Source organism: Squalius cephalus (assembly GCF_949319135.1).
Source record: "Squalius cephalus genome assembly, chromosome: 3".
NCBI lineage: Eukaryota > Metazoa > Chordata > Actinopteri > Cypriniformes > Leuciscidae > Squalius > Squalius cephalus.
The window spans coordinates 53,415,964-53,443,669 of NC_137124.1; the positions used below are offsets into that span (position 1 = coordinate 53,415,964).

Sequence of the window (27,706 nt, forward strand, 5' to 3'; positions counted from 1 at the left end):
CCACTGCAATTATTTCTGAAATAGAGTGTGTGTGTGCGTGTGCGTGTGCGTGTGTGTGCATTTGAGTGGTACTCACACAGGCTAGTCTATGAACTGCTTTGGGAGATGTTAAAAGGCTCTGAACCCGTTCCTGAACCTCCTCCCAAAGGTCAGAAGAGCCCAAGAGAGAGCTGCAGAAAATATATATATATTTTTTTTTAAATAAGGCATCACTATTACAATTGCTTATACTTAAGAACAGTGAACAAACGCCTCAAACCAATGTATAAAAACTCTGTACTGCTACAGACATGAACGATACTTCATATTGTGAGATGTGGAAAGTCAGAGCCGGTTCTACAAAAAAAAAAATCAATCAAATTCATTCATGCAAATCTACCAGGGGAACACACACAAACATACCCATTTTGCCTCTGGCGTTCCATGCTGGAGTAATTTGGGCTGGGAGATCCCTCATATCCCATTAGAGAATGATGACGGCCCACTTCCTCAGCGTAGTCGAGGAGACCATCTGTGTCTGAAGAGTCTTCATCAGCCATCTGAGGAATATATCAGATAATGAAGATAATGAAGGACAGTGGCAGCTCATGCCTGGCTTTTCATTAAAGAAATACCCTTGTGAAAAAGAAGTGTGCTTAATTATATTGAATATGTTGAAATGTTGTGTTTTATTATGTTTATATGTATCAGTCGTCCGTGAGGGCCTGCCGCTTTCCTTTAGTTTTGTTGTTTGTTTATTTTTGGATTAAAGATTACGTTGAACTTTTTCTGGTTCCCGCCTCCTTCCCTGAACTATGAACATTGTTACAGTGCACTTGTAGTGTTTTTTTTTTAAACTGTACTTGCAGATAATTTAATATTAAAGTGCCCCTATTATGCTATTTTGAAGTTTCCTACAACAGGTTTACATGCATCAAAGGTCAAAAAACTGTTTCATTTTCTCATAATATACATTTGCACATCACCACATTTTTCAATGATTCTCAAATGACTTGTCAGATGAATCAGTCTCTCTAAATCCCTCCTTTCCGCGATATACTCTGCTCTGATTGGCCAGGCAGCTCAGTCTGTTGTGATTGGTCTACCGTGTACATCGCGCGCGTCGAAAACAAAAACGCCAATTGCCATTACAACGTCAGCTCTGCTTGTCCCGAGGCTTCCTACACCGTAAACTAAACACAGTAACGAACAATGAAGTCGATTTTACCATATCAATCCGAGCGCGAGTGTGATGATGAAAAACTGTAAGAACTAGTTATTCAACCCGAACCTCCATCGCAAGGACGACTCGAGCAGGACGTTTCTCAGTGATACGCTACTCAGTTTGAGGTACATTATGAGATGTTGCAACTGTAATTCCTCACCATCAGCATTAACAAGTGCATGTCCATCAAACAAACCAATTATTTTACTTATTTATTTACCGAGTATTTTTCTAATTTATTGTGGTGAACATGTGGATCTGTATCAATAAGAGTGCATAGCTGAGCTCTAGTGTGAATGACTGATGTAACATAAACGTGGGTAAAACAAATCTTGCTCCATGCTTAATCTTTACTCAAAGTTGTGAGAACGACAGACAATCTGCATTAATAGACACAGTTTTAGGTAATTGAACTGGGTAATTGAACTGGGTACTGACCCGTCTTTCTTTCTTCGTTTTGCAAATCCTGCATTGAACTCCGAGATTTGAGATGCAGTCGTCAGTAAAATGAAGTGAAAACAGCAAAAGTTTAGGATTATACTGCTGTGGTATCATGGTAAAGATGAATTTTGACCACTGATTCTTCACATGCTCGTCCTTGGGCAGTGGGAAAAAACTGGCTTTACCGTCACATTGTAGAGCACAGCTTCTTCTCAACATGATGCTATCCAGTATCCACAGGAATCAGCTGCCGGTTTGAGGTTCAAGTTTTTCCTGGTGTCGGTGCGGGCAATAAGTGGGCAGGCAATTTGCTAATGTTTCGTCTTGACATCACAACGAAACGGGTTATGACTCGTTTGAAAAACGATTCATTTCATTGACTCGGAGTCTACTCTTACTTTTGAGAGACAATAACTTTATATACGGTGCACTTTCAGATTTAAAACTTTGCAGGATGTTTTCATTCACTTAGAGCTATGTTACACACTAGATGAACGTTCATTTTCAAAAATCCATAGGGGCCCTTTAATTTTTAACTTCCAGATCAGCATTTTGTGTTTAATAGAGTAACAGACAGTGAATGACAAACAATATTTACAACTAACCCAAGGTCTGGAATAGCCTCTTCTCAGGTCTCCTGAAGAAAAACAAGCAGTACACAGAATAAGTATGGTTTACCCATTAACATTCAGTTGGTTAAAGTCAAACATCACCAAACTTAAAGGGGTCATCGGATGACCATTTTCCACAAGTTGGTGTGATTCTTTAGGGTCTTTATGTAAAGTTTATAACATACTTTGGTAAAATTCCTCAATGGTTGTGTAAAACAACACCCTTTTTACCTCCTCAAAAACAGCTCTGTTCACAGCGACCCATTGCGGTGCATGTCTCTTTAAATGATAATGAGCAACTGCTCACCTTGGCAACCTGCATTGGCAGACAGTTTACAAATGGCTGAGGGCGGAAATATGCTAATACGGGACAGTCCGTCAGTGGTCGTGGGCGGAGAGAAAATCCAAACGGATTGATTATTGAAAGTGTTTAGGCTTTTTGAGGATTAAAAAAAAAAAGGAGTGAATGGATTTTTTTTCATTGTATGGTGGTTGTGTCCACAGACTGCAAAGACACATTTATATGCAAACAACATATAAAAGTGAATTTTGCATCCGATGACCCCTTTAATAAAGAGAGTTGCAAAGCTTATACAAATGAAGCATGAACAAATATGACAAATACATTAATGGTTGGTGTTATAGCATTCATACCTGCTTCTCTTGATGGTTTTGAATGATGTGGTGAAAGACTTCTTAATCTGGAGTTTCTGTCAGAGACGGGTGAATAATGGGAAGAGGGCCGTCCACCTGATCTCTGAACCTACCGTGGGCAAGCAAGCACAAACACACAGACGTTCAGGAACTGAGGGGCCAATTCCATAAACTTAGCCACCATGGTAAGACTGTCTTAAGAACTAGTTTGTCCCCCTGTAGTCAATCATTTTATTTCTTAAAACTCATTTTTGATCACCAAAATGACATAGTTAAAAGTTTTTTTCCTTGGGAAATTTTTTATTTTTTTTTATTTAGTACACGCGGTTCTATGAATATGGAAATTAGCCCCGCCTCCACTCACTCACACCTTCCTTCAAAGTTTAGCTTCAACTCTGATCAAACACAACTGAACCAGCTAATTAAGATCTTAAGACAGGAGCACTGTCAACCCGCCAAATGCGGATAGATATCAGCAGCGGCATGTAGCGTAGTCACTCCTACTAGCCACTTTGGCGGTCGAAATTTATATATAATATATACATTTTTCAATTGTAGTCTATTAAAAATAGCCTGGAAATCCAGACCCAAATCTGAAAGATTAAAGGTCTGGCATCGACTAATGAAAATCGGCCAGCTCGAGGGGCGGCACCAAGCATGCGTTTGAAAATCTCACTGCAAGCAATTGGATAACACTATGACCAATCGCAACAATAAGCCCCATACGTTACCAGCGGAGCTAACTGGTAGATTAGACTCTTGCCGTATCCGGTCGGCAAAACAGCAAAAACGCCGTTCTAGCAAAGGAACGATTCGAGCGCCGTCTTCTGTTCCTGTTTTAGATAAAAAGCCAAGTCTAACTCGTTCGTTGTAGCGGCCAAAGCCGTTTCAAACAACTGGTGTTCATCCATAGCCATCTTACAATGTTTACTAATGACTTCGACGTCGCAGCGCTGTCCATCTGTTTAGCTCACCTCTGGCACACCTATATCAGATAACCTGAAGTGATTGGTGCAGATCGGCTACAAGGGCATATTTAATGAGCATCATTACTCGACGCCAGAGTGACTCGCTGAGCAAATTCAACTTGTGCTCTCGCGAGAACTCTGGATTTCCAGTGTATATTAAAAAGGCATCTGAAAAAAAATAAACTAAGGGACCGTTCGGTATTTATGGAAGGGGCCACCGGAGGAAAATAGGGGAGGGTCATGTCTTTTTATTCTTTGTTGAGGGGAGGGTCATCCAACTTTTTTTAGTCTAGGGGGAGGGTCACCCAACTTTTATATTCATTAAAACAGCAACATTTCAAAGTGGCTTGTTTGGTGCTATTTTTTTCCATTTAGCTCCATGTTGATCTCGCGTTATCAGCCCCCCTTCTATATCAGATGGGTCTGACCCAACAAAAATCCAGTTTGGCGCTGTTTGACAGTGCGCGCTTCAGTTCGCGCTTAGAAAAAGTGCATCATGTCAGAACAGAATGCCAAAGAAATGTTTACCCGGCAAAGCTTTAAAGCACGAGCAAATAATGAACTTTTGTTAAGTGCACAGTGTCCTGTGAGTGTAACTCTACCGCTGCATTAACATGTGATGTGAACGTACGTCGAGTTTAACAGTATTGGGACTGAGGCGCCAGAACTGCTGATAGAATGTGCGCTGTAGGGCAAAACTGCATATTTTAGTTTCCATTCTTATTTTGTTTCCACGATGTGTAAGATGTAGGGCTACCACCAGCCGCGGCGCTACCATTGGGCCCGGGTGGGCATTTAGGTCCGGGCCCACCCATTTTCTATAGCCTATGGTTTTGTACGTTTCTTCATTCGGATCTATTTGCGATGATCGATCCAAATTCTAAACAAACAGTTTACATGCTTCGTCCTTGTTACATTATTCATTAAGATAATAATTAATAAATGCACGCATAATTATCAGTGAACTTGATAAATGTTGCAGATATGTTTTACATGCATGCACAAACAAATGCCTTTCAACTTGTGTGTGCAAAATTCAGAATAAAATGAATGTGCAGCAATTTGTACAAATACAGAGTCTGTAGGCCTAGGCCTACTGTGTTGTTACCATTAAATAAGCTCATTTAGTTTCATTTTTGTTAAAATATAATAATGTTATTTTTTCATCTATGTTGATTATGAAAAGTGAACCGCACACACGAGTATACGCAATATCGAGAGACATGGAGCGGGTCAGACATGATTTTGACCACTTAATTAAGTTTTGTTTTGCAGAAAACGATTTTTTTAAGTGAATTTCGTTTTGTATAAATTGTATCTTAATTTTAATATATATATATATTTTTTTTTATCAACCAATTGCCAAATACCAAATATAGCAGACAACACAATCATAGAGGCGCCCGCGTGGTCACTTGCACTGCTCGTAAACAGGAGCGCATCTCATCCTAACTTAACGAAACTCAGCATATGCCTCACATACATGAAATATACCTTAAGAAAGCTTGAAATGTCTTTTTAACAATTTAAAACGAAAAGAAATAGGCTACTCTCTGGTTATGTAATGGTGTGCATTTCTCTCTATAGGCGTGTTCACTACTACGGAGATGGCGATCGTCAACTTCATCTTTACAGCTGTTGTTGCTGTTAATAAACTAAAAATAATAGGCTTTTAATTTTATTAAACAATAAATTAAATGAAATTTGTTTATCAATATTGTGTGTGTGTGTGTGTGTGTGTGTGTGTGTGTGTGTGTGTGTGTGTGTGTGTGTGTGTGTGTGTGTCGAAATAATTTGTCCGCAGCTGCTCCAAAAAAAAACAAACAAAAAAAAAAAAAAACAGTCAAAAACCCCACTGTCAGTGTTTTGTAAGGAACAGGCAAATATGTTCAATATAGCAGGAGACATTTTAATTGTTAACTAATAAAACAGTTATTTTTTATGTCAGTGTCGGCTAGACAGATGAAGTTGACGACTCGCGATCTTCGCAGCGCTACCACATCTTTAAATCACTATTAGTAGGCTATTATTTAAGTTAACATAAAATACATAGACCTACACCACAAAAACTAGTTGAGGATAAATTCGTTAAAATTGGGCGATTCCAGTGAATGGACGTGACATTTGCAGTCAAAACTTAAAATAAAAATTCTCAGAAAATGCATTTATTTGAAACGTCTGAAAGGAGTCAAGACATTAGAAAAATATCAGTCTACACATGCGTTTTATATTTAATATGAGGGAAATACACATGTGACGTGACACAAACAAATCTTTAACTTTTAGGTGGCAAAATATTTTTTAGTAATTCTATAAATTACACTGTGCAAACCAAAATATATATACCCACCGGATGAATAAAGATCGGCCTCCACAGAAAATTAAATTTGATATTATTTTTATTTTATTTTTCGTGTTTGCATTTATGTGAAAAAAAAAAAAAAAAAATTTACGGACGTGACAGTTCTCCATTACGCACGGACATGACTGCTCTGAAGCGACTTTAAAAATTGCACAGAGACCTCAAACAGAAAGCACAAAGCCTTTCTTTAAAGTGAATTTCATTTTTTTTATTAATTTTATCTTAATTTTAATCAATGTTTCATCTGGATTTAATAAATAAGAAGTAGTCTAAATATAGTAGAAAATAGATAATCATGACACGGAGGCGCGGGCGAGTGAACTGGACTCTTAAATGAACCGAAACTCAGCGTAAGGTATGCTACTTGCCTCATAGACCTGAGAAATATATAGAAAGCTTGAAATGTCTACTTTTAAACATGCAGAACAATTCAAAACGAAGGAAAACAGACTGCTTTCTCCTTATGAAATGTACATTTCTCTCTGGCGCGTCCTGAGAAGATCGCGACGCATCGTCAACTTCATCTTTGCAGTAGACACAGAAAACACTTGTTTATTAAAAACAATTAAAATGTCTAGCTATATATGACATATTAATAATCATTACTTTTGCCGGTTCTTTGTGACAGCTTTTAGATGCTTTATTCGCAACGCCACCCACATGTTGAACGCGTCACACCACATCAGCACCGAAAACATGATTTTTTTTCAAATCTAAAATAAAAAATCGTGATACGAACCGAATCGTAGGTTTGGTCTATCGTTACAGCCAGATGAGAAAGCAAGAGTTTATGGTTTAAAAAACAAACAAACAATGGCTATCTGAACATCTTTGCCAAGCGCAAACCAGTACAGAATTAGGCTAATCAATAAATTATCGGGGAGGGTCATGCCTTTTTTCACAATCATTTTGGAGGGTCATAGAAAAAATTATTGCTGGCGAAGGGAGGGTCATGTCTTTTTTGACAACAGATCTCAAAACTCCTCCGGTGGCCCCTTAAATAAATAACGAACAGTCCCTAAGTGCAATGTAGTGTTGTCAAAAATATAGATTTTACATATTGATACTGAAATATCAGAAATGCTTCCAATACTCGTTTTTCACAGAATAGATACAGGATACCAGCTGCGCTTTCTCGCTCTCTCATCTTGACATACAAACCCTCCTCCCCTCACTTACTCGTTTCATTTGCTTTGGATGAATATCGTTGCTGCTACAGCTTGAATTTCGGCGTGGGGTTGCGTGTATTGCACATCATTTTACTCATTCCCTTAGATTTTATTCTCAAACCCAAAGTGCACGCACATAAAGCTGCCTCTCAGTACTAAATTGAGCTCTTTTCGCTGCTTATTGCGCTTAAACAGTCAAATACACACAAAATAATGTCAAAATACCAGTCTTGGCGAGTATTCATGTAAATACAGTCAGTTATGTTTTAAGTTGAGAAAGAAAACGCATGTGTAACAGTATAATGGATCCCTGTGTCAGGTCTTAAAGTGACAGCAGCCTAATATATCTGTGGCTAGTAACTTTGGAAAACCACTACAACATGTAATTTTATAGTAATGTACCAACTGGGGTTCCCTATAGTATACAGACTTAGTTGAGACATCTGATACCTGATCTCTGTTGCGGTGTTCTCTCTGACTCCATGAAACAGACGGGAGATGTCTTTGGGATGAGGTGATATCCTGTTTCCGTGACTTTTTTGAGGTTTTCCTTATTGCCCTCTAAAGCAAATAAAACATCTTCCAAGTTTTTGCATTCAGTATTATAAAGCAATACAGCTAAAATCGTTCTTCCATTTCAAAATCTGTATTTTTACCACAGGAAGACTCAGGAAGCCATTGTTACTGGATATGTCACTGATTGTCGTCTTTGTGGAGAACTCTAATCTTGGAGAGATACCCTGAGATGAATCAATGAATATAAAGACAGGTTTCCCATTTTAATAATGCACAATAATCCATTATTGTTGTTGGTAAGCAAATAAATTCAATTAGTATGGTAAATGAATAAGCACTTACAGGAAAATTGGGATGGCGTGTCATTAATACCTCTCTCTCAACTCCAGAGAAAGATGGGACCAGCTTTGGCTCTGGGAAAAGAAAACTTCGAGCATCTTCTTCAAAACTGGCCAATATTTCTCCAGCTGTAAAAAGGCAATAAAAAGCAAATAGAGATTCAACTGTGGTCAGCAATCTGCAAAATGATTTATTTGCAAAGTAATATTTGAGAAATAATATCAGCTGTACCTGGAGGAATCAACTGAATGAGTTCTATTTTCACTGGCTCACCTGGGAAAGAGAAGCACACTTTAATATCCCTTGTGAAAAAGTAGTGTGCTTCATTGAACTGAATATGCACTTGAATTTTAATCTTAAAAGTATATTTTTAAAAGCTGTACATTCAGATAATATAATATTAATGAAATAAAAGGTCATTTAAAGAGAGTACACTTTCATAACTATGTTTCTCAACACTCTTAAGTACAGAAGAAAGTCATATGCACCTAAGGCTTGAGGGTGAGTAAGTTGTGGGATAATTTTCATTTTTGGGTGAACTATCCCTTTAAGTCCTACTTAAGTGGGTTTCAAAAGTTCAGCTAATGGAATTTTATATAAATGTAAACTATAATGTACATCATGACATGCTATTATAAAGTGTCAGAAAACGTTACATTTAGTTCTCACTTAAGCATATTATTTCTGTAATGAGTACTCTTTTTAAAACTATGTTTAAGTGTACTCCTTTTTCACAAGAAAAGGCAGAGGAGGATTAGCAAGATGAAGGAGTAAAGGAGGAGGGAAGAGAGGGAATAAACGCAGCAGCTCACTCACACTGCAGGAATTCTGCTATTGCTGCAGGATCGGTGGAGGAATTCAGGATCTGCAAGAAAAAAGACGGGAGTTTACAAAACAGTTAGATGGCTTTGGTTAGATAGAATGGTTAGATAGAATGGTAAATCACACCACCTTTTCAAACCTTATTTTCTCCCGAATCAGTAATGGAAACACTGCAGGAAGACATTCTGACTTCCTGTATTGATTCATAAGACTCACACTGAGGTAAACATCATCTTTGGCTGGTAGATGCACACCTGGACAGGTGATCTAAAATACAAGTATGATAAAAATCTCCATATTTCAATGTAACAGAAAGACACACAACAGTGTGCACTGCACTGTGGCCATTCACTTAGGGATAGTTCACCCAAAAATGAACATTTTGTCATTATTTACTCACCCTCAAGTTGCTCCAAACCTGTATGAGTTTCTTTCTTCTGTTAAACATTAACGAAGATATTTAAAGAATGTTGGAAATCAAACAGTTGATGACCTCCATAGTAGGAAAAAAATACTATGGCTACCGTCAACTATCTGGTTACCAACATTATTTAAAAATATATTATTTATTTTGTGTTCAACAGAAGAAAGAAACTCAATACAGGTTTGGAACAACTTGAGGTAATAATGTATGAGTAATGAGTAAATAATGACAGAATTTTTATTTTTGGGTGAACTATCACTTTAAGTGGCGGTACAGCGTTCTCATATTATCCACAGTTATCTAAGATAATTATCGAAAAATCCTCACCGCCCTCAGGTGAAGTTCAACGATCACTTTAACTGCTTTATGAGACATTCTGTGCTTTGCTGTTACCGTTGGCGAACTGTTATTTTCCCGAGATAACTTATGGTCAATCCAGGAGAGCGTCGCGTTTCCATGGCATCATGTGCACTGGGAAATCCAGCTCATTTCCGCGATTCAATTTATTCGAACAATTCATTTCAAAGAACCGGTTCAGGTTCAAACACAACCCAGTGATTCTTTTACGTCACGACGAAATTGCGTCATCATGCATGCCTAAAGCTTTTTAAAATGGGTTTTTAAAGATTATATTAACTACGTTATCTTCGTGACATTTCTGCTATTCGCTCATAAGCGAGGATTTGACTATAACAATGGTTATTCTGCAAGTGTATAATTATTGTCATTCGTGAATCGGTGCAACAGATGAAGATTATTCTCAAAGTAACGCTTTGCTTACGAATAGGACTTTTATTTTGAAGCACATAGTAACCGGAAATCAGAAGAGACAATAAGAGTCGTAGTTTTGCCTTTGGTTTTGTTATAACTCATTTGTAGTTTACACGACTTGAAGCTATTTGTTAAATCTCTTCATTGGATGACGGATAGAAAAGCTTGTATATTTAAATTCAGTAATTTCACTTAAATGGCAATGAAAATTACCTATTAATTGTCATTTAAGTGAAATTACTGAACTTAAATATACGAGCTTGATAAAAATGATCATTCTATAAGAAAATTTCAGATGGCAGTTATAATTAGAGGCTTTTGCATCTGAACTCTTCATTTGTTTAGGTTATTGGACTAAGACCCTCACCCCCTTTTTTTTTTTTTGTTTTTTTTTTTGTTCTATGTCCCTTCTTCTAAGTGATCTATCAACACGATTACAAATGTATGACTGTTGATTTATGCCTTAATTGTTTGTACTTGAATTCTTTATAGCAATTAAAAAAAAAAAAAAAATTGTAGTTTACACTATTTTGTCTCAACACTTTTAAAAATAAAAGCATGTTGTACGTCACATTTATACTTTATTTTGTAATACTATTTTGTATTTTAAAGCCTTTAGAAAAAATCAAATGTAATTTGTATTTAAATACATTTAAGATGCGTATTTTTGTATTTTCAAAATACATAAAATACTTTTTGCCAGTCAACCTCTTTATCAAGGTACTAATTTCGCGCATCAACTAGTTCAGACACGCCCCCTCATGCATGTGAGCTGCAGGACAACTCAGCATCGGATCAGCGATTTTTCTGGAATAAGGTGAGGATGCCATAATCAATTCTACTTGTTGATTAAAGTTAAAATAGTGAATTATATATTCAATCAGTCTTGACCGGTTGTTGATTTTTATCAACTAGCTTGTCAAATGTGTTTAAAGCATTACTGCATGTTAGGGCTGGGTGATCTGACACTACATATCATTATAAAGTGTGAATGGATGGAACTTTTTAGTAACTTTTAGTGGGCAGGAATTATTGGAACGTGGAAAAAGCAGCACTTGATGAATGATACACCACAAAAATCTTCAGCTTTTAGCTTTATTATTTTTAGCTTTAAAAATATGTATTAATAAAAACTTTGGGTAAATAGTGTCAAATGAATCTAATTTAAAATTTTAGATAAACTTTCTAATTTTAATAAACTTATAGAAACAAATAAACTTTACAGAAAATAAATAAGAGTTTGAAATTCAGTTTTTGCTGTGGTAACAAAACTGATATTGAGAATTGTGAAACCATGATATATTTTGTTACTATGAAGTAAGATTTTGGTCATATCGTCCATCCATATTCTTTGCTAAATAGCAGAAAAGGTTTCCACAGTTTTCCACATTTTTTAATAGTGTTCACCACAAGTAATAGACTACATTGTAACCTGGTCGGAAGTAAGTATATAAATGGCTGCTATTTTGCACAAGTTTATTTGTAATTGCCAGCAAGAAAGAAAGAAAGAAAGAGAGAGAGGGCAGAGATGAGGTTAGGAATGAAAAGTCAGTAGGCCTGTGTAGTTTCTTCATTCACTGTGACCTATACCTGCACTGGATGGACAATTTCACATGTATTTTCAAAATATGTATTTGTACTTAAATTTTTTCACACAGCATTTTGTATTTTTATTTTAAATACATTTCCATGTATTTATTCCCATCTTACCTTACTCAATCATTTGTCCTCTGACAACCAGGAAATCTGAATTTACTATTATATATATATATAGAAAGGAAACAAGCAAGATCCTCTATGATAATTGTGGACAGCCAGAGTTATCATTTGCAATATTTAATTGTTGCACAGCTGTTTCCCTCTGAGCTTCCTTATTAAGCATAACGCTTGGTTTACTTTACCAGATGGTAAGATAAAAAGACGACAGACAAGTTTTGCGTGCGTTTGGTTTATATGGTCATCGTCAAGGGTACCAGAAATACAGCTGAATACCGAGATAAGAAAAAAACAAAACTGCAAATAAAACTTGCACTTTAGATTTACAACTTAAAATAAATCTACCCAGCTACATTTTTAGGTACAATAATAAAAGTAAATCAAAGTAACAACAGCATATTAGACTTAGCTGATAACCGAATACACTTTAGTGCGAATTCTCCACTGACTGACCAGCGAGTGCTGGACTGCACATGCTAGTTAGAAACCATCTAGAAAGAGCAAACATTCGTTTATGGTCAGAAACATTAAAAATGAGCATGACTAGGAAACAAAAGCTGAAATCAATTCAAAATGTGACAGTATCAGTGACATTTTCATTGTATTAGAGCTAGTGCCTGACGGTTTTGTAAGACACCATTTTGTAGGAATAACGAAAAATGGAAAAACTACTTCTTAGTAAACTCTAATAAACATCAGAAACGAAAGGATAAAAACATGAAAGGAGATATGATCGAATCAAAGCAAAAGTGCATCTGATACTTCAGTTCTGAGAGCTCTAGGCTGCCAGAATGACGTCTATATATTGTTTTAAAAGGAAGAAAGAGAGGAAGGAGAGGGTCATTTCCCTTTGGCTCTATTCTCCATACACACTCTCGTCACTGTAGGCGATGTAAAGGAAGAAATCTTCTTCATGATGTTCCTGTGTGCGAGAACATAAAATTATCAGAGGAACAAAATCAAACGACTTCCATATTGACGAGGAAAGAGTGAAATACCTGGTACAACTGGCCCATGGTGGCAGAGGTAGGGGGAATGACATTGTTTACGAAGAAGAAGAGAGCATCCTCGGCTCTCAGGTGGATTCGTTTTCGGATGAGAAAGTAAAACTGGCCCACTACAACAACAACAACAAAAAATCCATAATATAAAACACTATAGAAAGAAAAACATACTTGACGGTGCCCCTATTATGCTTTATCGGATATTACCTTTCATGTAGTGTGTTATATGGCTGTTTGTGAATGTAAAAGACAAAGTTTTAAAGATTAAAGTGCACGATAAATGGAGTTATTGTCTCCCAAAAGAACGAACCGATTCTGAACGGCCTCAAATGTGCCATCAAGTATTTCCAGTCTTACTTTCTGCACGAACCTACGTAGGATTTTAACACGTGTGCATACTATGGTCTTCGAACGACGTCTACTTTCCCCCGGTCCTCAAACGCTATACTTGTAGCTGAGGCTGGAAGGGTTTGGTTAATGTTGTCGACATGTCGAGAAGACGCTGTTTTCTGCGCTGCGAGAGCAGATCCACTTTGCATGCACTTAAAGAAATGAGGACTCGGGTTCAAATTGATATGGTAAAACTGACGCCATCGTTACTGTTCGTGTCATTGAGTATCAAGCGCTGAGGAAGATCCAGAGCTGAAATTCAGATATGGTAATTGAAGCACTGTAAGCGGTCGACCAATCACAACAGACTGAGCCACCTGACCAATCAGAGAAGAGTAGGCTCTTGAGTTTAGAGAGACTGAATCCTTTATCGAACCGTTTCAGACACTGTGAGAAAAGAGGTGAGGCTGCACTGTATATTATGAGACAATTACAGTGTTTTATGTACCTTGGATGAATGTAAACCTATTGTAGGAGACTCCAAAACAAAATTAGGAACCTTTAAAATAGCATAATAGGGGCACTTTAAAAAGTACTTTTACTATGCGAACAGAATTTTCTGAAGCAATCACTGACATTGTAAATGAACATCCTTTAAAAAAAAACAAATTAGAGACATAAAACGACTTACCCGTCAGGTCAGAGGGGACCAGGTATTTCTTCTTGTCTAGGTCACCTATCCTGGCTTTAGGAGCTTTTTCCACAATTACCTAGTACAGAATCAAATAAACACTTGTTTTAGTGTAGAAATGGTAGAGTTGGTAGAGTTAACTAACTGAATGATGATTCACTTTCGATTGATTTTCGCACCGTACATATTTCAAGCCTACAATGGGTGATTTTTGACTTGGTGCAAAGAGGATCTGAGAAAAGCTGTGCTATTTTTGATAATTAGGTTGCAGATGAGGAACAAGATAACTATACAAAACACTTTTGGACCCAAGACTACTTGAGACTGCTATGTTGCTACTCAGAAAATGATTTTCATGATTGTTTGTTTTTTCAAATAAAAATGTCCATTCCAGGTCCAGAAATTATTCAGGGCTTGGAGGAAAATACCCCCTGACAGTAACAATACAATAGTAGCAATTCTTTCTGTTAGCAAACATAACGTACATAAAATACAAGCAGCCATGACTCTCTTCAGACATCAGTGACCCGTAGCCGCCAGAAAGCATTCAATAACTCAGATGTGAGTCTTGTTGAATGTGTTTTTATTTTGTTTTATAAAAATAGTTTCCTCAAAATTAGTGTTTCAAAAGTTATTTCAAGAGTTTCTAAGATGTGCAATCTGAAAAACCTGCACTTGATTCGATGAGTCTAAGTGGTAAAAAAAAAAAAAAAAAGTCACAAATTGGCTGTTCACCCATAGGAAATTAAAGAAACGCAGTGCAATTTTTTTAACATGTGTTGAATAAAATCTATATATAAGCCGCAATGTTGATCAAGCACACAGAAATAAGCAGTGAGACTTACAACATCTAGAATGACCACGAACAGCCAATGTGTGAACTTTTTCAAAAAAGCTTAACCATTCCAACAAAAAACACATTAAATCAAATTCTACCAAGACACAGGACATTACAGAGCTGTAAAATGTAGACACAGTGTTATATTGCGTACAATACTAGAGTTACTTTTATAGTCGATGTTGAGTTTAGAATTATCAGTCATATTTGGGCACTTAAAACAATTGATATAAACAATTGAAATAATTTTAATGTTGATTTCATTATATTCCTTTTCTTTAGATCACTTACAACCAAATTAAGGTGGTGTTTTGTAGTAGCATATAAAAAAATAAAATTATTTCAAAATGTAATCTGTAGAGGATTGCTTGTTTTGTTGTTTTACTGGCTTGGTTATAAGGTAAACGAAGTCAACCTTCTGAATGTAAACATGTTGACTGTATAGGACATCGAGGCTATTTTAAGATTCACCACTTCAACATGGTCCTGAATGTATTATTTTACCCATAAACAAAATTGTAATAAGTTCACACACATATGCACCGCATTACACTTAATTAAGTTCAATCTTTTCATAAAGCCTTGCGGATTAATGCAGATGAGACCATAAAAACAAAATGAGTGTTGAATTGTTCGCCTTTCAAAGAAGATTTGAAAAAAGTGATTTGATTTATAACCGTTCAAATACGCATAGCATAACATGGGTAGCAGCTAGACTATTATTTTTAATAATAATAAAGAATTTCAGATGATACATCAACGTGGCCTTCAGCAGTTTCGCCCTTCACGTGCTACTGAAGCTAAAGCTGTTTTTGTTCGTGCAACTTATGCTTAGAAAGAACGAATATACACAAGATGAGTTTGTTTTGTCACGGACGAACCGTTCAAATAATGTAGATCAATCACGCCTTTCGCGTTTTCCTGGTTTGTTGTGGTTCCCTATAACGCGAGCTTCTGTTTACACATTTCAAACGATACAAACCGACTTACAGGAACCCTGTCTGGATATTTCTTCCTGATTTTCTCTCCCTCTGATCGCCTCTTCTCAAAAGGATGCTCTTCTTTGTATTGAAACTTCATGGTTGCTAAAGGAAGAGTAAATTTGTCTCAGAAACACACAGAAGTGTCAGAAACGTAACCAACGCTTCTCTCTCATACACAGTTGCTTGCTAGTGCTTTGCTTTTCCTTCTGCGCATTAATACGGGCACACTATATTTACGTTATTTTTGTCAACTCAAACTCGTTTTTTTCTGAAAACCACGCAACCTGAAAAAACTTATATTTAAAGTATTTGACGCAAGACTTATTGAAGGTTCTCGATAGTTACTAAAGTGTTTTCTGACATTTCGTTGTTATTTGTAAGGTGGGGACTACTTTCTCGGCTGTACACACTGTAGAATTGTCAAGCGGTGCTCCGGTCAGTCATATGACTATCTGCCCTTACTTCCGGTATTCAAAGTGACGCAGAGGTGTTTAATAAGAGCAAATATGCAAACGGTCATTATTCTTGAATCAATAAATAAACAACAAACAATTTCTATTAATCGACCTTAACCTCAGTAAACTGTCCTCTTTGCTGGTAAAAAGTTAACATTTATAAAATAAATGTAAAAAAAAATATATTTTTTAAAGACATACACGGACACAGCATTATTACACTTCAAAAATGTATAATCGGCTTTTGTCTTGTCCAGTAAAAATACTTGAATTCCCTCAAACAATTTATTCAAGTTTATGGTTAAAACAAGAAAAAAAAGTATAGTCAAGTATAGTGACTAAAAATTCTTATCATACACAATTTTAATTATCTCTCTCTTTATACACACACATATAAATCCTGACCAGTGACGTGTGATTAAAAAGGTAGACAATTAAAAGACCACTAAATATCTTATCATTTTTGACATGGCCCATTTTTTCTTATTTTGCCTAGGAGTGTGAGTGTGTGTGTGTGTGTGTGTGTGTGTACACACATACATACGTTATTTATATATTTGTAAAAAAAAAAATATATATATATATATATTTTTTTTTTTTTGGTGCAGCAAAAGGGTAGAAGACATTTGTTGCCTACTTCCAAAATTATGCAGAGTATACTATTAAAGGTACAATATGTAAGATTTTTGTAATAAAATATCCAAAAATCACTTGCACAGTGTTATACATTTCCTGCAGTTGTCCCAAAAGTTCCCAAAGATTTTTAATTTCAGAGGAATTCCAATTTTAAATAATGGCTCGTCCCTGGTCATTGTCGCCTGTCAATGAGTAATATCCATGTTATCCCTGGTTTCCGCTCGTACTGCCATAGTAACCATGGTGACAGACGTGGACAACTGCGTTACGTCTAGCGGCACGCTCACGCTGTTGTTGTTTCGTTCAAACATTATGGACCATGGCAAGCAGACTTTGGGACAAAAGGAGAACTAAAACAAGGATCAATATTAGCGTGGCGTTTTCGAGATGCCGAGAGCTCCACATCCGCAACAAACTTCGACTTGACAGAGACGCGCAAATGTGCATTAAACTAATCAATGTTATATAGCTCAACATGATGAAATGTTAGAATATGATCAGTATGTTATTCTAAAGTTGATCTAGCTTACTGCTAGTCTCATACAGCCAACAAACTAACGCATAGAATAACATTATAACTTTCAACACACTCAAATGCAGTTTAGTGTGATAGTTTAGAGTCAGACCAAGTGAAACAGCGCTGCGTTACCTCACGAGTTTCATTCGTCTAATAAACTGACCTGTGAGTAGTAATTCAGCACTTGCATGTAGTTCGGTAGAATGAAATGTCCTTATTCCTTTATATCCGCGGGACTCGCGTGTGCCGCTGATATCTGTCTCTCATTAGCAATCGCGACCTGCTTCATATCACAGTCATGTTAAAAACATCAATGTATTCACTCATCCATAAACATTATTAGATCCATCAGCATGACGACAATTTCCATAATTCCGCTTGTGCGTCATCAACCTACGCCTTTGTTATTGTAAGAGGTTAGCGACCCCTAGCGGCGAAAACAACAACAACAACAACAACAAAAAAAAACATATAACGTAAAAGGAAACTGAACCCAGAGTATGAGATAGTGACACGTTTTTATTAGTAACGTGCACAGGTCTATGGACTCCTTGTGTCCCAGGAAGCTGCCTTGAGACTTAACAAGTGTTTGATTGATGAGAACAGAATTGACATTATCTGACAGGTGCACAGAGAAACCAACAAGGCCTTGAGTAAAAAAAAAGGTGTCTGTTGCTCAGTCAGCTCTTCAATACAATGAAGTACAAGTTTTATAAATTCAAGTCTTGTCATTATTACATTTTCAGGAAGGAAAAAAATACATTGTAAAAAGGCGCCCAAGTGGTAGGATTTCATAACCAACCACATACATTCTTGTAGAGAAGAATTAGAGCAGAAAGGCTTAAAATCTGTCGTTTAGCTTCGTCAAAGCACATATTCTATTACATCCTCCCTGATAATCATGAAAAATTCATTTACTGCCGAAACTAAAACAGGATGACAATTGACCAGAATAAAAAAAAAAAAAAAAAGAATTTTTTGCAGAATATGGATAATACTATCTTCCACATTCTGAATTTGGACAGGTCTACCATACAGAAGTCGTTAAAACCCATGTTTTCCAAGACAGTACCTCAATAATAGCATACACAACTCTACAACAATAACCCCCAACTTGTCTGTGACATCAATAGTTTTTCCAGTGAACTATTAGATGTGCAGAGTCTCTGTGGCTTTTTTTTTTTTTAAGCCAGTCTGTTTAGTAGATCTCCGTTTGCGCCACCTTTTAGAAGTGAGGTATGACGTCCCAAACTGGAATTGAAGACGCAAGTCATGAAAAGGTTTGTTTTTATCTTGCTTCAGTGTCCAGCCACTTCATATCTTCAAATAATTAAAAAGAAAAACAGCAGATGTCCTCATACACACATAGCACAAACATAACTCGCACACAATCAGCATAGGTAGAACTGTAAGGCAGAGACTCCATTCTGAAGAAGAAGAAAAAAAAAAAAACCGTAGGCAAAAAAGCTTCCTGAAACATCCTAAAGTTTGCCTTTTCCATCCCTTTTGAGTTCAGGATTGACTCTCCTCCTGATAGACCTCATGTAAGGCCGTTTTTGGAAGGCGATGGGTCAAGAGTCGAGGGAGAATGATCAGGCGGATGTCAGATAGGGAAGCAGTTCGACAAAACGAAACAAAAAAAGAACGGACTTGAAGAAAGCCCTCGGTCGGATGATCACCAGAGTCGATGCTGGTGGAGATTTCTGCTCAGGACGGACCGTACGTCTGCGGTGAACCTGAAGGGGGAACACATAATGAAGTGGTGCTATACGACTTCAAGTGAACAGCATAAAAATTGTTCCATGTTTTAAGATCCTTACCTTAGTGCATCCAGCATGGGCAGCAGGTTAAGAAGTGCTGTGTCACTGGGGTCACTAAACCATGACTTTATAGGTATTGCATTATCTATGGGTCAGAATAAAAGAAATGTAGAAAACAATTACACATTCAAACCAAACACGTTCTGGAGGAAAACCACTTTTTCCTCAGTAGACCTTTTATAATAAATGGGTTTTCAAGAAAACTTGGATGTCTATACGGTAGAAAGGTGAAATCATTTCTGAAATCGGTGCTACCTGACTAGAGAAAACAGAAAAAAGGCTGTCATCTTCCCTTTTGCCAAATAGGTAGGAGAACTTAAATTTAACAGATAGGAAACAGGTAATAAATAGGAAAACACCCAAAATGCACTGGGCATGTTGTCGTCCAAGGCCACTCCAAGTCTGTTATTGGATAGGCTTGACCAGTCAAATACCGCTTTGCTTGAGTAGGAAATACTTCTTAGCAAACTTATAGACACAACAGTGTTGACTTGTATTGTTCCTGGGTGCAAGAATGCAAAGAATAAACGTTTAGCGGGAGCAAGTTATTTTCGGTTTCCAGTGAAGGATCCAGAGTGTTGTGGGCAGAAGCTAAAGGCTGCAAAGAATAGGAAATATGGAGACGACGGGACACTGCGACGGAAAATCAGATAAACCTCTGTGTTTGTAGTCTACATTTTAAACTGAATGACTATGAACACAGTGTTTTAGATGAAACAGACGAGAGGGAAAAAACGAAAGAAACTGCCATTTCATCCGTTCATTTAGAAAAAGAGGAACGGGGGGAGCGCACCTTCTGCCAAACCAACCGAAACAAAATGCCGTCATGTAGGCTGTTGCCAGAGTATTTTTACAATAAATCTGTTTAAAGAGTAGATGAACCCTCTGTCGATCCGACTCTCAGTGGGCGGGGATACAAAAACGTGGAAGTATAATCTGTAGTTTTCACGAAAGCTCTGGAGCTGTCAAATGGACTTTTGCTGACAAATAAACTGGAATTTCTCAGTCCAGGTAACACAGAGAAAAAGAAACACACTGTTAATTTATATATACTACCGTCATTGTACCAATACAAAGCGGGTTGAAAATCGGCAAACATACATTTGAATCTACAGTACTGTACAAAAGTCTTAGGCATTTTAATTTTAATTTTAACATGCTTAAGACTTTTGCACAGTATATATATATATATATATATATATATATATATATATATATATATATATATATATATATATATATATATATATATATATATATATATATATATATATATATATATATATATATATATATATATATACATTTGTGACTAAATGTGCGGTTGGTTACATTTATCATTGTTGGTCACATGGATTCGCTGCACTGAACAACAGAAATCTGCTTGGTTTGAAAGTGACTTACATCACTGCACTATTGACAATGACAGCAGACAATGGACCTTTTTTGTCAGTGAAATTTCTCTCATGTGACAACAAAAAACCCATCACAGAGCAGTAAAATGTGTTTTATTCAAGACCAAGCTATTCATTTATTGATCAGTGTTGTTTAAATGGCTGTTTTTCTATTTAGTCATTTACTTTGCATCCTAAAGTTCAGATGTTCATTCGATGTATGTGTATGATCAATTTCAACTTCAAAAGTCAACTTTATAATTTACTTCCATAATGTAATGCATTTCAGAGTAAAATTCATTCGAAAAAAATTGACTATATAATATGATATATAAATCCTATATATGATATTAAATCCTGCTTTTGCATATGGCATAGATTACTGTGATGCTGAGCATGCTAAACACGGTGAGGCTGAAATGGCCTAAAGTACACAACCACAGATATCATGCAGTGAGACCAGCTGGGCAACTGCTCACACACAAGTTAATCCTGCAAAGAAGCAGTGCAAACTACAGCGCATTGTTATAGTCTTACCTGGATGACTGCGATATGCCCCTGGCGAGTTGTCAAGAATGACTACACTTGATAAGTCATCATGTACAACGGACAGGTCTTTAATATAACTACCTGAATCCAGTGTACAGTGCTGCACAAGATAAAGAAACGGAGAGTGTTGTTGAAATATATCCGTGACTAATGTCTGCCTTTTCCATATTTCTCATAGGAAAGGTTTAAGAACAATGAAATGTAAAGAGTTTCAGTGGTTACCTGTCTGTAGTATCTTCTTTTTAGGATTCCCTTGTTGTTATCCAGCTTATCAGCTACTGCGGAGCCATAGATCTCCATACTAGCAGTGAACACTACTAACTCATACCACTGACTGACCACCTCTAAGAAGAAGTCGACATGCGGCCTTTTATGTACAAAGAATCTGACTGGGTGTTTGTCTATTACCACCTGCAAAAAATGACAGTTTACATGAGAAAATGAAAGAGACATTTGGGTGAAAATAACAGCGATTCATGATTAATCGAGAAGCAGTTTAATAATCAGGGCTGTACAGTGCGACATACAAAAAATTGTTCTGCACGATGAAAACTTACCACAGTAACACGCGTGTAAGACAGACCAGTTTGTTTGTATGATGTGAGAGTTTGTTTGTTTCCCACTCATATGCGCTGCAGCTTTCGTAGTGATGAAACGAGAGCCATTTCATGCATATCACGTTATATAAATACATTCGCGCAACGAAGTAGCCACTGCTTAAAGTTTACTGACACATTAGAGTGATAAACAAACATGCATGATTGAGAAACAGCACAGAACATATTAAGCACAATAAGCTGTGAAAAATAACTCAAAGCGGTACATGCGCACTGACTCGAGCCTTGTTTTACTTTGACCTAGCATCGCTGACTTGCTCCTCAGATGTGCTTATAGTTCACATGCTCGCAGTTTTACCATTTTCTGAAATGACAGGGAGATTTTTGGAAAAATAAATACTCTAACCAACAAAAAGTATTAGTGAGAAGTAGTTATCATAGTTTTTGTCTTTATGGCTCTGTTTACACCTGGTATTAAGATGCATTTTGGTCGATCGGATCACAAGTGGACGACGCTAAATACAGGTGTAAACTGGGTCTAAAACGTTTTGAGCTTGTCCACTTTTGACCACTTCCAGAGATAGTCAAAAACACATTTGACCGGATTGCTTTCGTAGTGTAAACGCTCATGTGGTCGAATGTGTTCGAACAGCCACAAAAGACAGTCTTTCCGCCTACTGATCTAATGTGTGAACATTATGGGAAGTGCGCTAGCCAGATGGGATTTAAACTTCTGACGTGTGTGCAAAATTTCAAGAGTTTTTGAGCATGTTAAGGGCCCCAAAAGTGGCAAAAAGGCAGAAAAAAAATAATAATAAAAAAAATATATATATAGCTGCGAGCAGCGATTACGGGCCCAAGTTTGGTGTGAAGATGAAAAACGTACCAAGCACAATGTTCTCTCACCATTCCTGATTTCTAACACGCACTCAGCGTTCGACGTGTTCTTGTGGCTGTCAGAGCAGAAACGAAAGCTGATGCTCTCCGGATGTTTTTCAGTCATCCCTGGTCGCGTTCATATGTAAATTGCACGAGCTTCGTTTGTCCATTAGATCGAAAGGTCTATTTTGTCCATTTACCCGCCCATAGACCCTCCCCTCAGAGAAATCAGGACAGAAGTGGTTGAAAGTGGACAAAAGAGACGGATTAAAACACCAGGTGTAAACAGGAATGTGTCTGTCTCGTCTACTTGTGATCCGATCGACCAAAACACAACCTAATACCAGGTGTAAACAGGGCCTATGTCAAGCATGTAGGGCTGCAGCGATACCCGCAATTTTGTAATACTGGCAAGCCAACTGCAGAGGAATGCAAGCAACCGTTATGTTCACATGTCCTTCTTGTTTTACACTTCATGATTTGTCATGAATGTTAAACAAGTTAATAAAGTTAATATTTTTTTTTTATTAAGACTCCGTTTACCATTGTGATTTGCACAGAGGCTCTGTAGATTTGGACTAAATGAGCCTAAACAGACAGCAAGTGAGAGAGATCGACTGATCGACCTGCGTCTCTCCTTCTTCAGATGAAAAAATGTGTGTATCTCACAGATTATAATACGATTAATAATAAAGATTAGGAATTCAGATATATTATGTAAATATATTGAAGTATAATAATAATTTAATAAATTAATAATTTCCTGGGAAAATATGCTCATGAAAAATGGGCTCTTTGTTAAGTATAGTTTTATGAGACTTCTATTCATATTTATTTAATTTATTTTGGTCCATAAACTCAAAAACAACAGAATAAATTATCACCCACCCCTAAACGGGAGTGATTGATAACATAATTAGCATACATATATAGTATGCATGATGAACTATGGTTGTTTTCAGAAATGGTAACAGGCGTTTCTTATGTTTATAGCACGTTTCATTGTGCTATAATTGCTATAAAACTTTCAACTGTAGCACCAGCTACAGCAATATCATACCAATGTTCAAAAAAAGTTAACGTACAGCCCTGATAATAGTCTATAATAATAATAATAATAATAATAATTATTATTATTATTATTATTATATTTTAATATGTTATATTTTATATAGCTTTTTATTTGTTTAATAAATATTATAATTATTTTACTTTTATAATGTATAATTAAAAAATAGTATTTATGTATTTATAGTATCAACAAAGATTTTATTTAACTATTTTAGAGCCAAGCATAACTAGAAAAACGTAACCGTAAATGGAAATTTCCATGAATTTCCCTGGCCTGGAATCACAATACCTGATATTTCTAGGTTTTTAATGAGCGTTGGTCTATAGATGTGCATTTTATAGTGCAAATTCAATGTACTCTGTAACAAAAATGTTTCATCTTACTTTGAGAATGAAGTCTGGCGGTGTACCGGGCCGCACTGTAGGTCTGAGGACTCCATCGTGATGCGAGTGTATCAATGTCTCGTCAAGATCTAAAACCAGGATCTTCCGCTTAACGGTGTCTGAACATGAATACAAACACAAATTGACAGGTCAGTCAACGTATATATGAAAAGACTTCACACAAACACAACACTGTCTCAAAGACAAGTAGCCTAACACTCAGATCGGACATGTTAAATCTCACCGGCAGCTTTTGTGTTGTCATAATAATCACGAATAAAACTTGAGGAGAAGAAAAGATATACTCACTGAGTCGGTTTCTGGAAATGGGGGACAATGGTAAAATGTCATATCGCACCGTTTGATACTGGATTATCTAGAACAGGAAGAAGACAAAACAGGAAACAGTCCACCTCAGTACAGCACAGTGCATGAGCATGACACGTGTACAATGCAGCAGAGGACATTTTTACAGATTATTTAGCAAGATATAATGGTTTTAATGGAACATTTAGGTCTGCATTTATTAACTCTGAACTTTTCAGAACTCACTAGTCTCTAACGACAAGTGAATAACGACCATTTAAACATCACATGAAAGCACAATTAAAAAAAAGCTTGTCTATCACTGCTGAAGCAGGTCGAACTTTACATTATCCAGAATTTAAATAAATAAATAAAAAGTATAGTAAATTTAAAAATACAGGTTGTATTAAAAATACTGTTGACTATCTATCAATCCAACCATTCATCCAATATTTTTTTTTATCTATCCATCCATCCATCCATCCATCCATCCATCCATCCATCCATCCATCACATACCACCCCACCCCCCCTTCAAAATAGTTTTTGGTGAACTTTAAATTTATGACTGTTAATGCCATGTACTTAATTTTTGTTATTAATATTTTTAAAATATTTATTTGTTTATATTTATTTTTTAAAAAGCAATAGGCCTATTTAATTAAATATTACTATTAAACATTGGCATTAGGGCGCTTCTGCTCTCCATATTCAAGATTGGCAAACAAAAATAATAATAAAATAAATATATGGATAAAGAAATAAACATATTCATGATATATAATCAATATAGGCTGATCATTAAAATTTAGCCTACTATAGAAATCTCCATGCCTAATATGTTATTAAAAACATGTCTAGGCCCAGAAATTGACAATTTAGCCGGATAATACAGGTTTTCCGTGACCGTTAGAACCCTAAATTAGTCAACATTAACTCAAGAGGTGTCCTGGTCTTCACAACTGGTCAATTAGCTGCTTACTCAAGTACGCAACCTTCAGGAACTGAACTGAGCTCAAACTCAGATCACTGTCTCTTTAAGAGGTCCGAGACCCTCTGCTTCAGTCCAGCACTCACCACAATGTGGATACTCTTCCTCTCTTTCTCCAAATCCCTCTCTTCTGAGCTATCTTTAGCTCTCCCAGCTGTCTAAAAGCGTCAGAGGAACTTCGGAGAGAACAGCCGAGCGAAACTGCCAGGGTGACTTTGAAAAGGGGGCTGTTTATTCCCAACTTGCATTAGGCCTCAATAAGGACTCATTCATAATATCAGGTCAGGTTGAACCGACCCGATGCTTGCATGACTGTAAAGCATGTTCAGAGAAGTGTCCGCTACTCCGCCACCCATATCAGAGTCCCAGACGAGTAATACTTCTATAATTGCATCTTAATGATCATCTTAAAGATTATTATACAACTGGCTCGCCAAAGCCTGTTGTGCACAGGGGGATTACAGCCTGTTTTCCTAGTCAAAGTGTTTACATACTCTGAGCTAAAGCATGTGACCCATTTATCAGCTACTTCTTAAAAACAAAAACCCACTGGATAATATTCACATATTATTATTAGTATATTATCCTCTATTTTCATTAATATTATTAAAAATTGTTTTTGATTTATCCTCTTACCCTGTTTAGGCTCACAGTAAAACATGATATATACATTTTAGTTTAAGGTTCTTTCTCTTAAACTTATTTTAATTTAATCAGTTTTTCCATCAAATATTTATATTTTATTTAAGCTTGATTTTATTGAACAAAATCTTGTTTTCAATAGTTTTAGTAAAAACAATAACACTGGTTGCAAACAATTAAAATTATTTCAACTAATTTTGGTGTCAAGTCTTATTTTACACTAATGGTACATGTTCGGCTGTTTATTAACGCTTTACGCCACAGTAAAGTGTCACATTTACCAATTTAAGGAGTTGACAACTCTGTTGTCATTAGTTTGTAAATGTCAGTGTTTAATGGACTCAGTGTAACATGTTATTCTTCATAACCAGCAAACAAGTTGTCCGGTTACCAACTATGTCTTAATGGACATCTGTGTCTCTCTAATGAATCACAGACCACTTGCACAGAATAAACATGGGGAACACTTTATTTTAATGTATCCCTATTACTGTGTAATTACACATTTAAGTACTGAGTAATAGCAATTAACTACATGTACTTACTATGGGTTAAGATTAGGATTTGGGGTTACACTTTATTTTAAGGTGTCATTGTTACAGTGTAATTATATATGTAAGTAGTGAGAAATATCAAGCACCTACATGTACTTACTATAGGGAAAATAAAATATATAAATAATATAATATATCTATATTAAAATAGAGTGTTACCTAAACATGAAATAAAAAGCCACTGGCTGCTTTATTAACATCTAGGAGATTGGGGATGTTTCCAGACAGGTGTCTGCTTCCCCTTCAGACACCTGCATGGAAGTTCAGTGCCATGTCACGAAACAAAAGTTGCTCACACATGAAAAGGACACTCACCGTCCGTATGTGCTTCCTGAGGATGTATAAAAAGAAGCTCCACAGCCTGGATGTCACGCCGAGGAAAGTGCGCACACCGAGCAGACATTGGCGGGTCTTTAGCATGTCAACCATAACACCAGAGTCCGTGAGGTGTGATTTACACCGCTGACAAGAGCAACACAACACACCTGTGGAAATAAGGTCCTGCCAACCATTCACAACTTCACACCTCACGCGCCTTGATATGATTCAAACAAACGTGTGAAGGGTGCTAAAGTGCAGCGTTCGCAAAACAAAAGTGCGTGGGTTAAATATCACTTGGTGAATGTCTTTATCTTTAGAGAGGTAGTTTCTCTGTCCGGCTCCTTCAAATGCTCGCTGGCTAAAGGTGGTCAAACAAACTGGAGTGTCGAACAAATGTCTCCGTTCTGCCAAAAGCCACGCGAAGTGCGACCGTCCATCTGCTGCAACATTAAAACCAATATGCGTATTCCGCTTCTTTTTTGAGAATCTTTGAGAAAGCGAAAAGAAAAAGCGTACAATTTCTCAACGCCGAGAACAGTTTAAAGCCAATACGGTAGAGCAACACGGGCCGCCATCGCTTCCCTGACGTCACTTCCGCGAAGAGACATAAAGTTTGTGCTCACGTGGCCGCGGCGTTTTTCAAAAAGACTTTTGAGTTCCCATTCAGTGTTCACCAGTGAGAATTCAAACCGTAGGAAGCTTTCACAATTTTTTTGTCATTTAATTTATTTTACTGATGACAGTGGTGAAGTAAAAAAAAAAAACAAGTCCTTATTTGTGTGTGATAT

General features: G+C 36.7%; 3 protein-coding genes across 6 annotated transcripts in view; all 3 read right to left on the bottom strand.

The window, feature by feature from the left end:
• spata6l (spermatogenesis associated 6-like) overlaps positions 1 to 10,038 on the bottom strand; it is a 26,149-nt gene extending 16,111 nt beyond the window's left edge. For 2 of the 3 annotated variants that reach the window (XM_079865381.1, XM_079865382.1), the window contains exons 1-11: positions 9,838 to 9,983; positions 9,216 to 9,353; positions 9,081 to 9,129; positions 8,496 to 8,537; positions 8,268 to 8,392; positions 8,066 to 8,149; positions 7,860 to 7,970; positions 2,911 to 3,019; positions 2,251 to 2,282; positions 403 to 539; positions 77 to 170 (exon numbers count right to left, since the gene is read on the bottom strand). In XM_079865381.1, the coding sequence (XP_079721507.1) occupies positions 77 to 170; positions 403 to 539; positions 2,251 to 2,282; positions 2,911 to 3,019; positions 7,860 to 7,970; positions 8,066 to 8,149; positions 8,268 to 8,392; positions 8,496 to 8,537; positions 9,081 to 9,129; positions 9,216 to 9,353; positions 9,838 to 9,885 (969 nt within the window). In that variant the 5' untranslated portion in view covers positions 9,886 to 9,983. Of the gene's footprint in view, positions 1 to 76; positions 171 to 402; positions 540 to 2,250; positions 2,283 to 2,910; positions 3,020 to 7,859; positions 7,971 to 8,065; positions 8,150 to 8,267; positions 8,393 to 8,495; positions 8,538 to 9,080; positions 9,130 to 9,215; positions 9,354 to 9,837 lie in introns of all 3 variants that reach the window. The other variant, XM_079865380.1, reaches the window with a different exon arrangement.
• A 2,175-nt stretch (positions 10,039 to 12,213) lies between these two features.
• gabarapb (GABA(A) receptor-associated protein b) lies at positions 12,214 to 16,309 on the bottom strand. The gene is made up of 4 exons (XM_079865330.1): positions 15,851 to 16,309; positions 14,023 to 14,101; positions 12,996 to 13,114; positions 12,214 to 12,919 (listed from the first exon to the last, which is right to left on the bottom strand). The coding sequence occupies exons 1-4, from the start codon at positions 15,938 to 15,940 to the stop codon at positions 12,854 to 12,856; spliced, it is 354 nt and encodes a 117-aa protein (XP_079721456.1). The 5' UTR covers positions 15,941 to 16,309; the 3' UTR covers positions 12,214 to 12,853.
• Positions 16,310 to 17,952: 1,643 nt separating this feature from the next.
• On the bottom strand, positions 17,953 to 27,518 carry ctdnep1b (CTD nuclear envelope phosphatase 1b). Of its 2 annotated transcripts, none has more exons than XM_079868032.1 (7): positions 26,913 to 27,518; positions 24,415 to 24,481; positions 24,106 to 24,224; positions 21,437 to 21,625; positions 21,296 to 21,314; positions 19,272 to 19,356; positions 17,953 to 19,187 (listed from the first exon to the last, which is right to left on the bottom strand). In XM_079868032.1, exons 1-7 carry the CDS (start codon positions 27,024 to 27,026, stop codon positions 19,127 to 19,129), a joined length of 654 nt encoding a protein of 217 aa, XP_079724158.1. In that variant the 5' UTR covers positions 27,027 to 27,518; the 3' UTR covers positions 17,953 to 19,126. The 2 variants fall into 2 exon arrangements, with proteins under 2 accessions (XP_079724158.1, XP_079724157.1); XM_079868031.1 differs by having other exon boundaries at positions 21,203 to 21,314; positions 26,913 to 27,516.
• Positions 27,519 to 27,706: the final 188 nt, after the last annotated feature.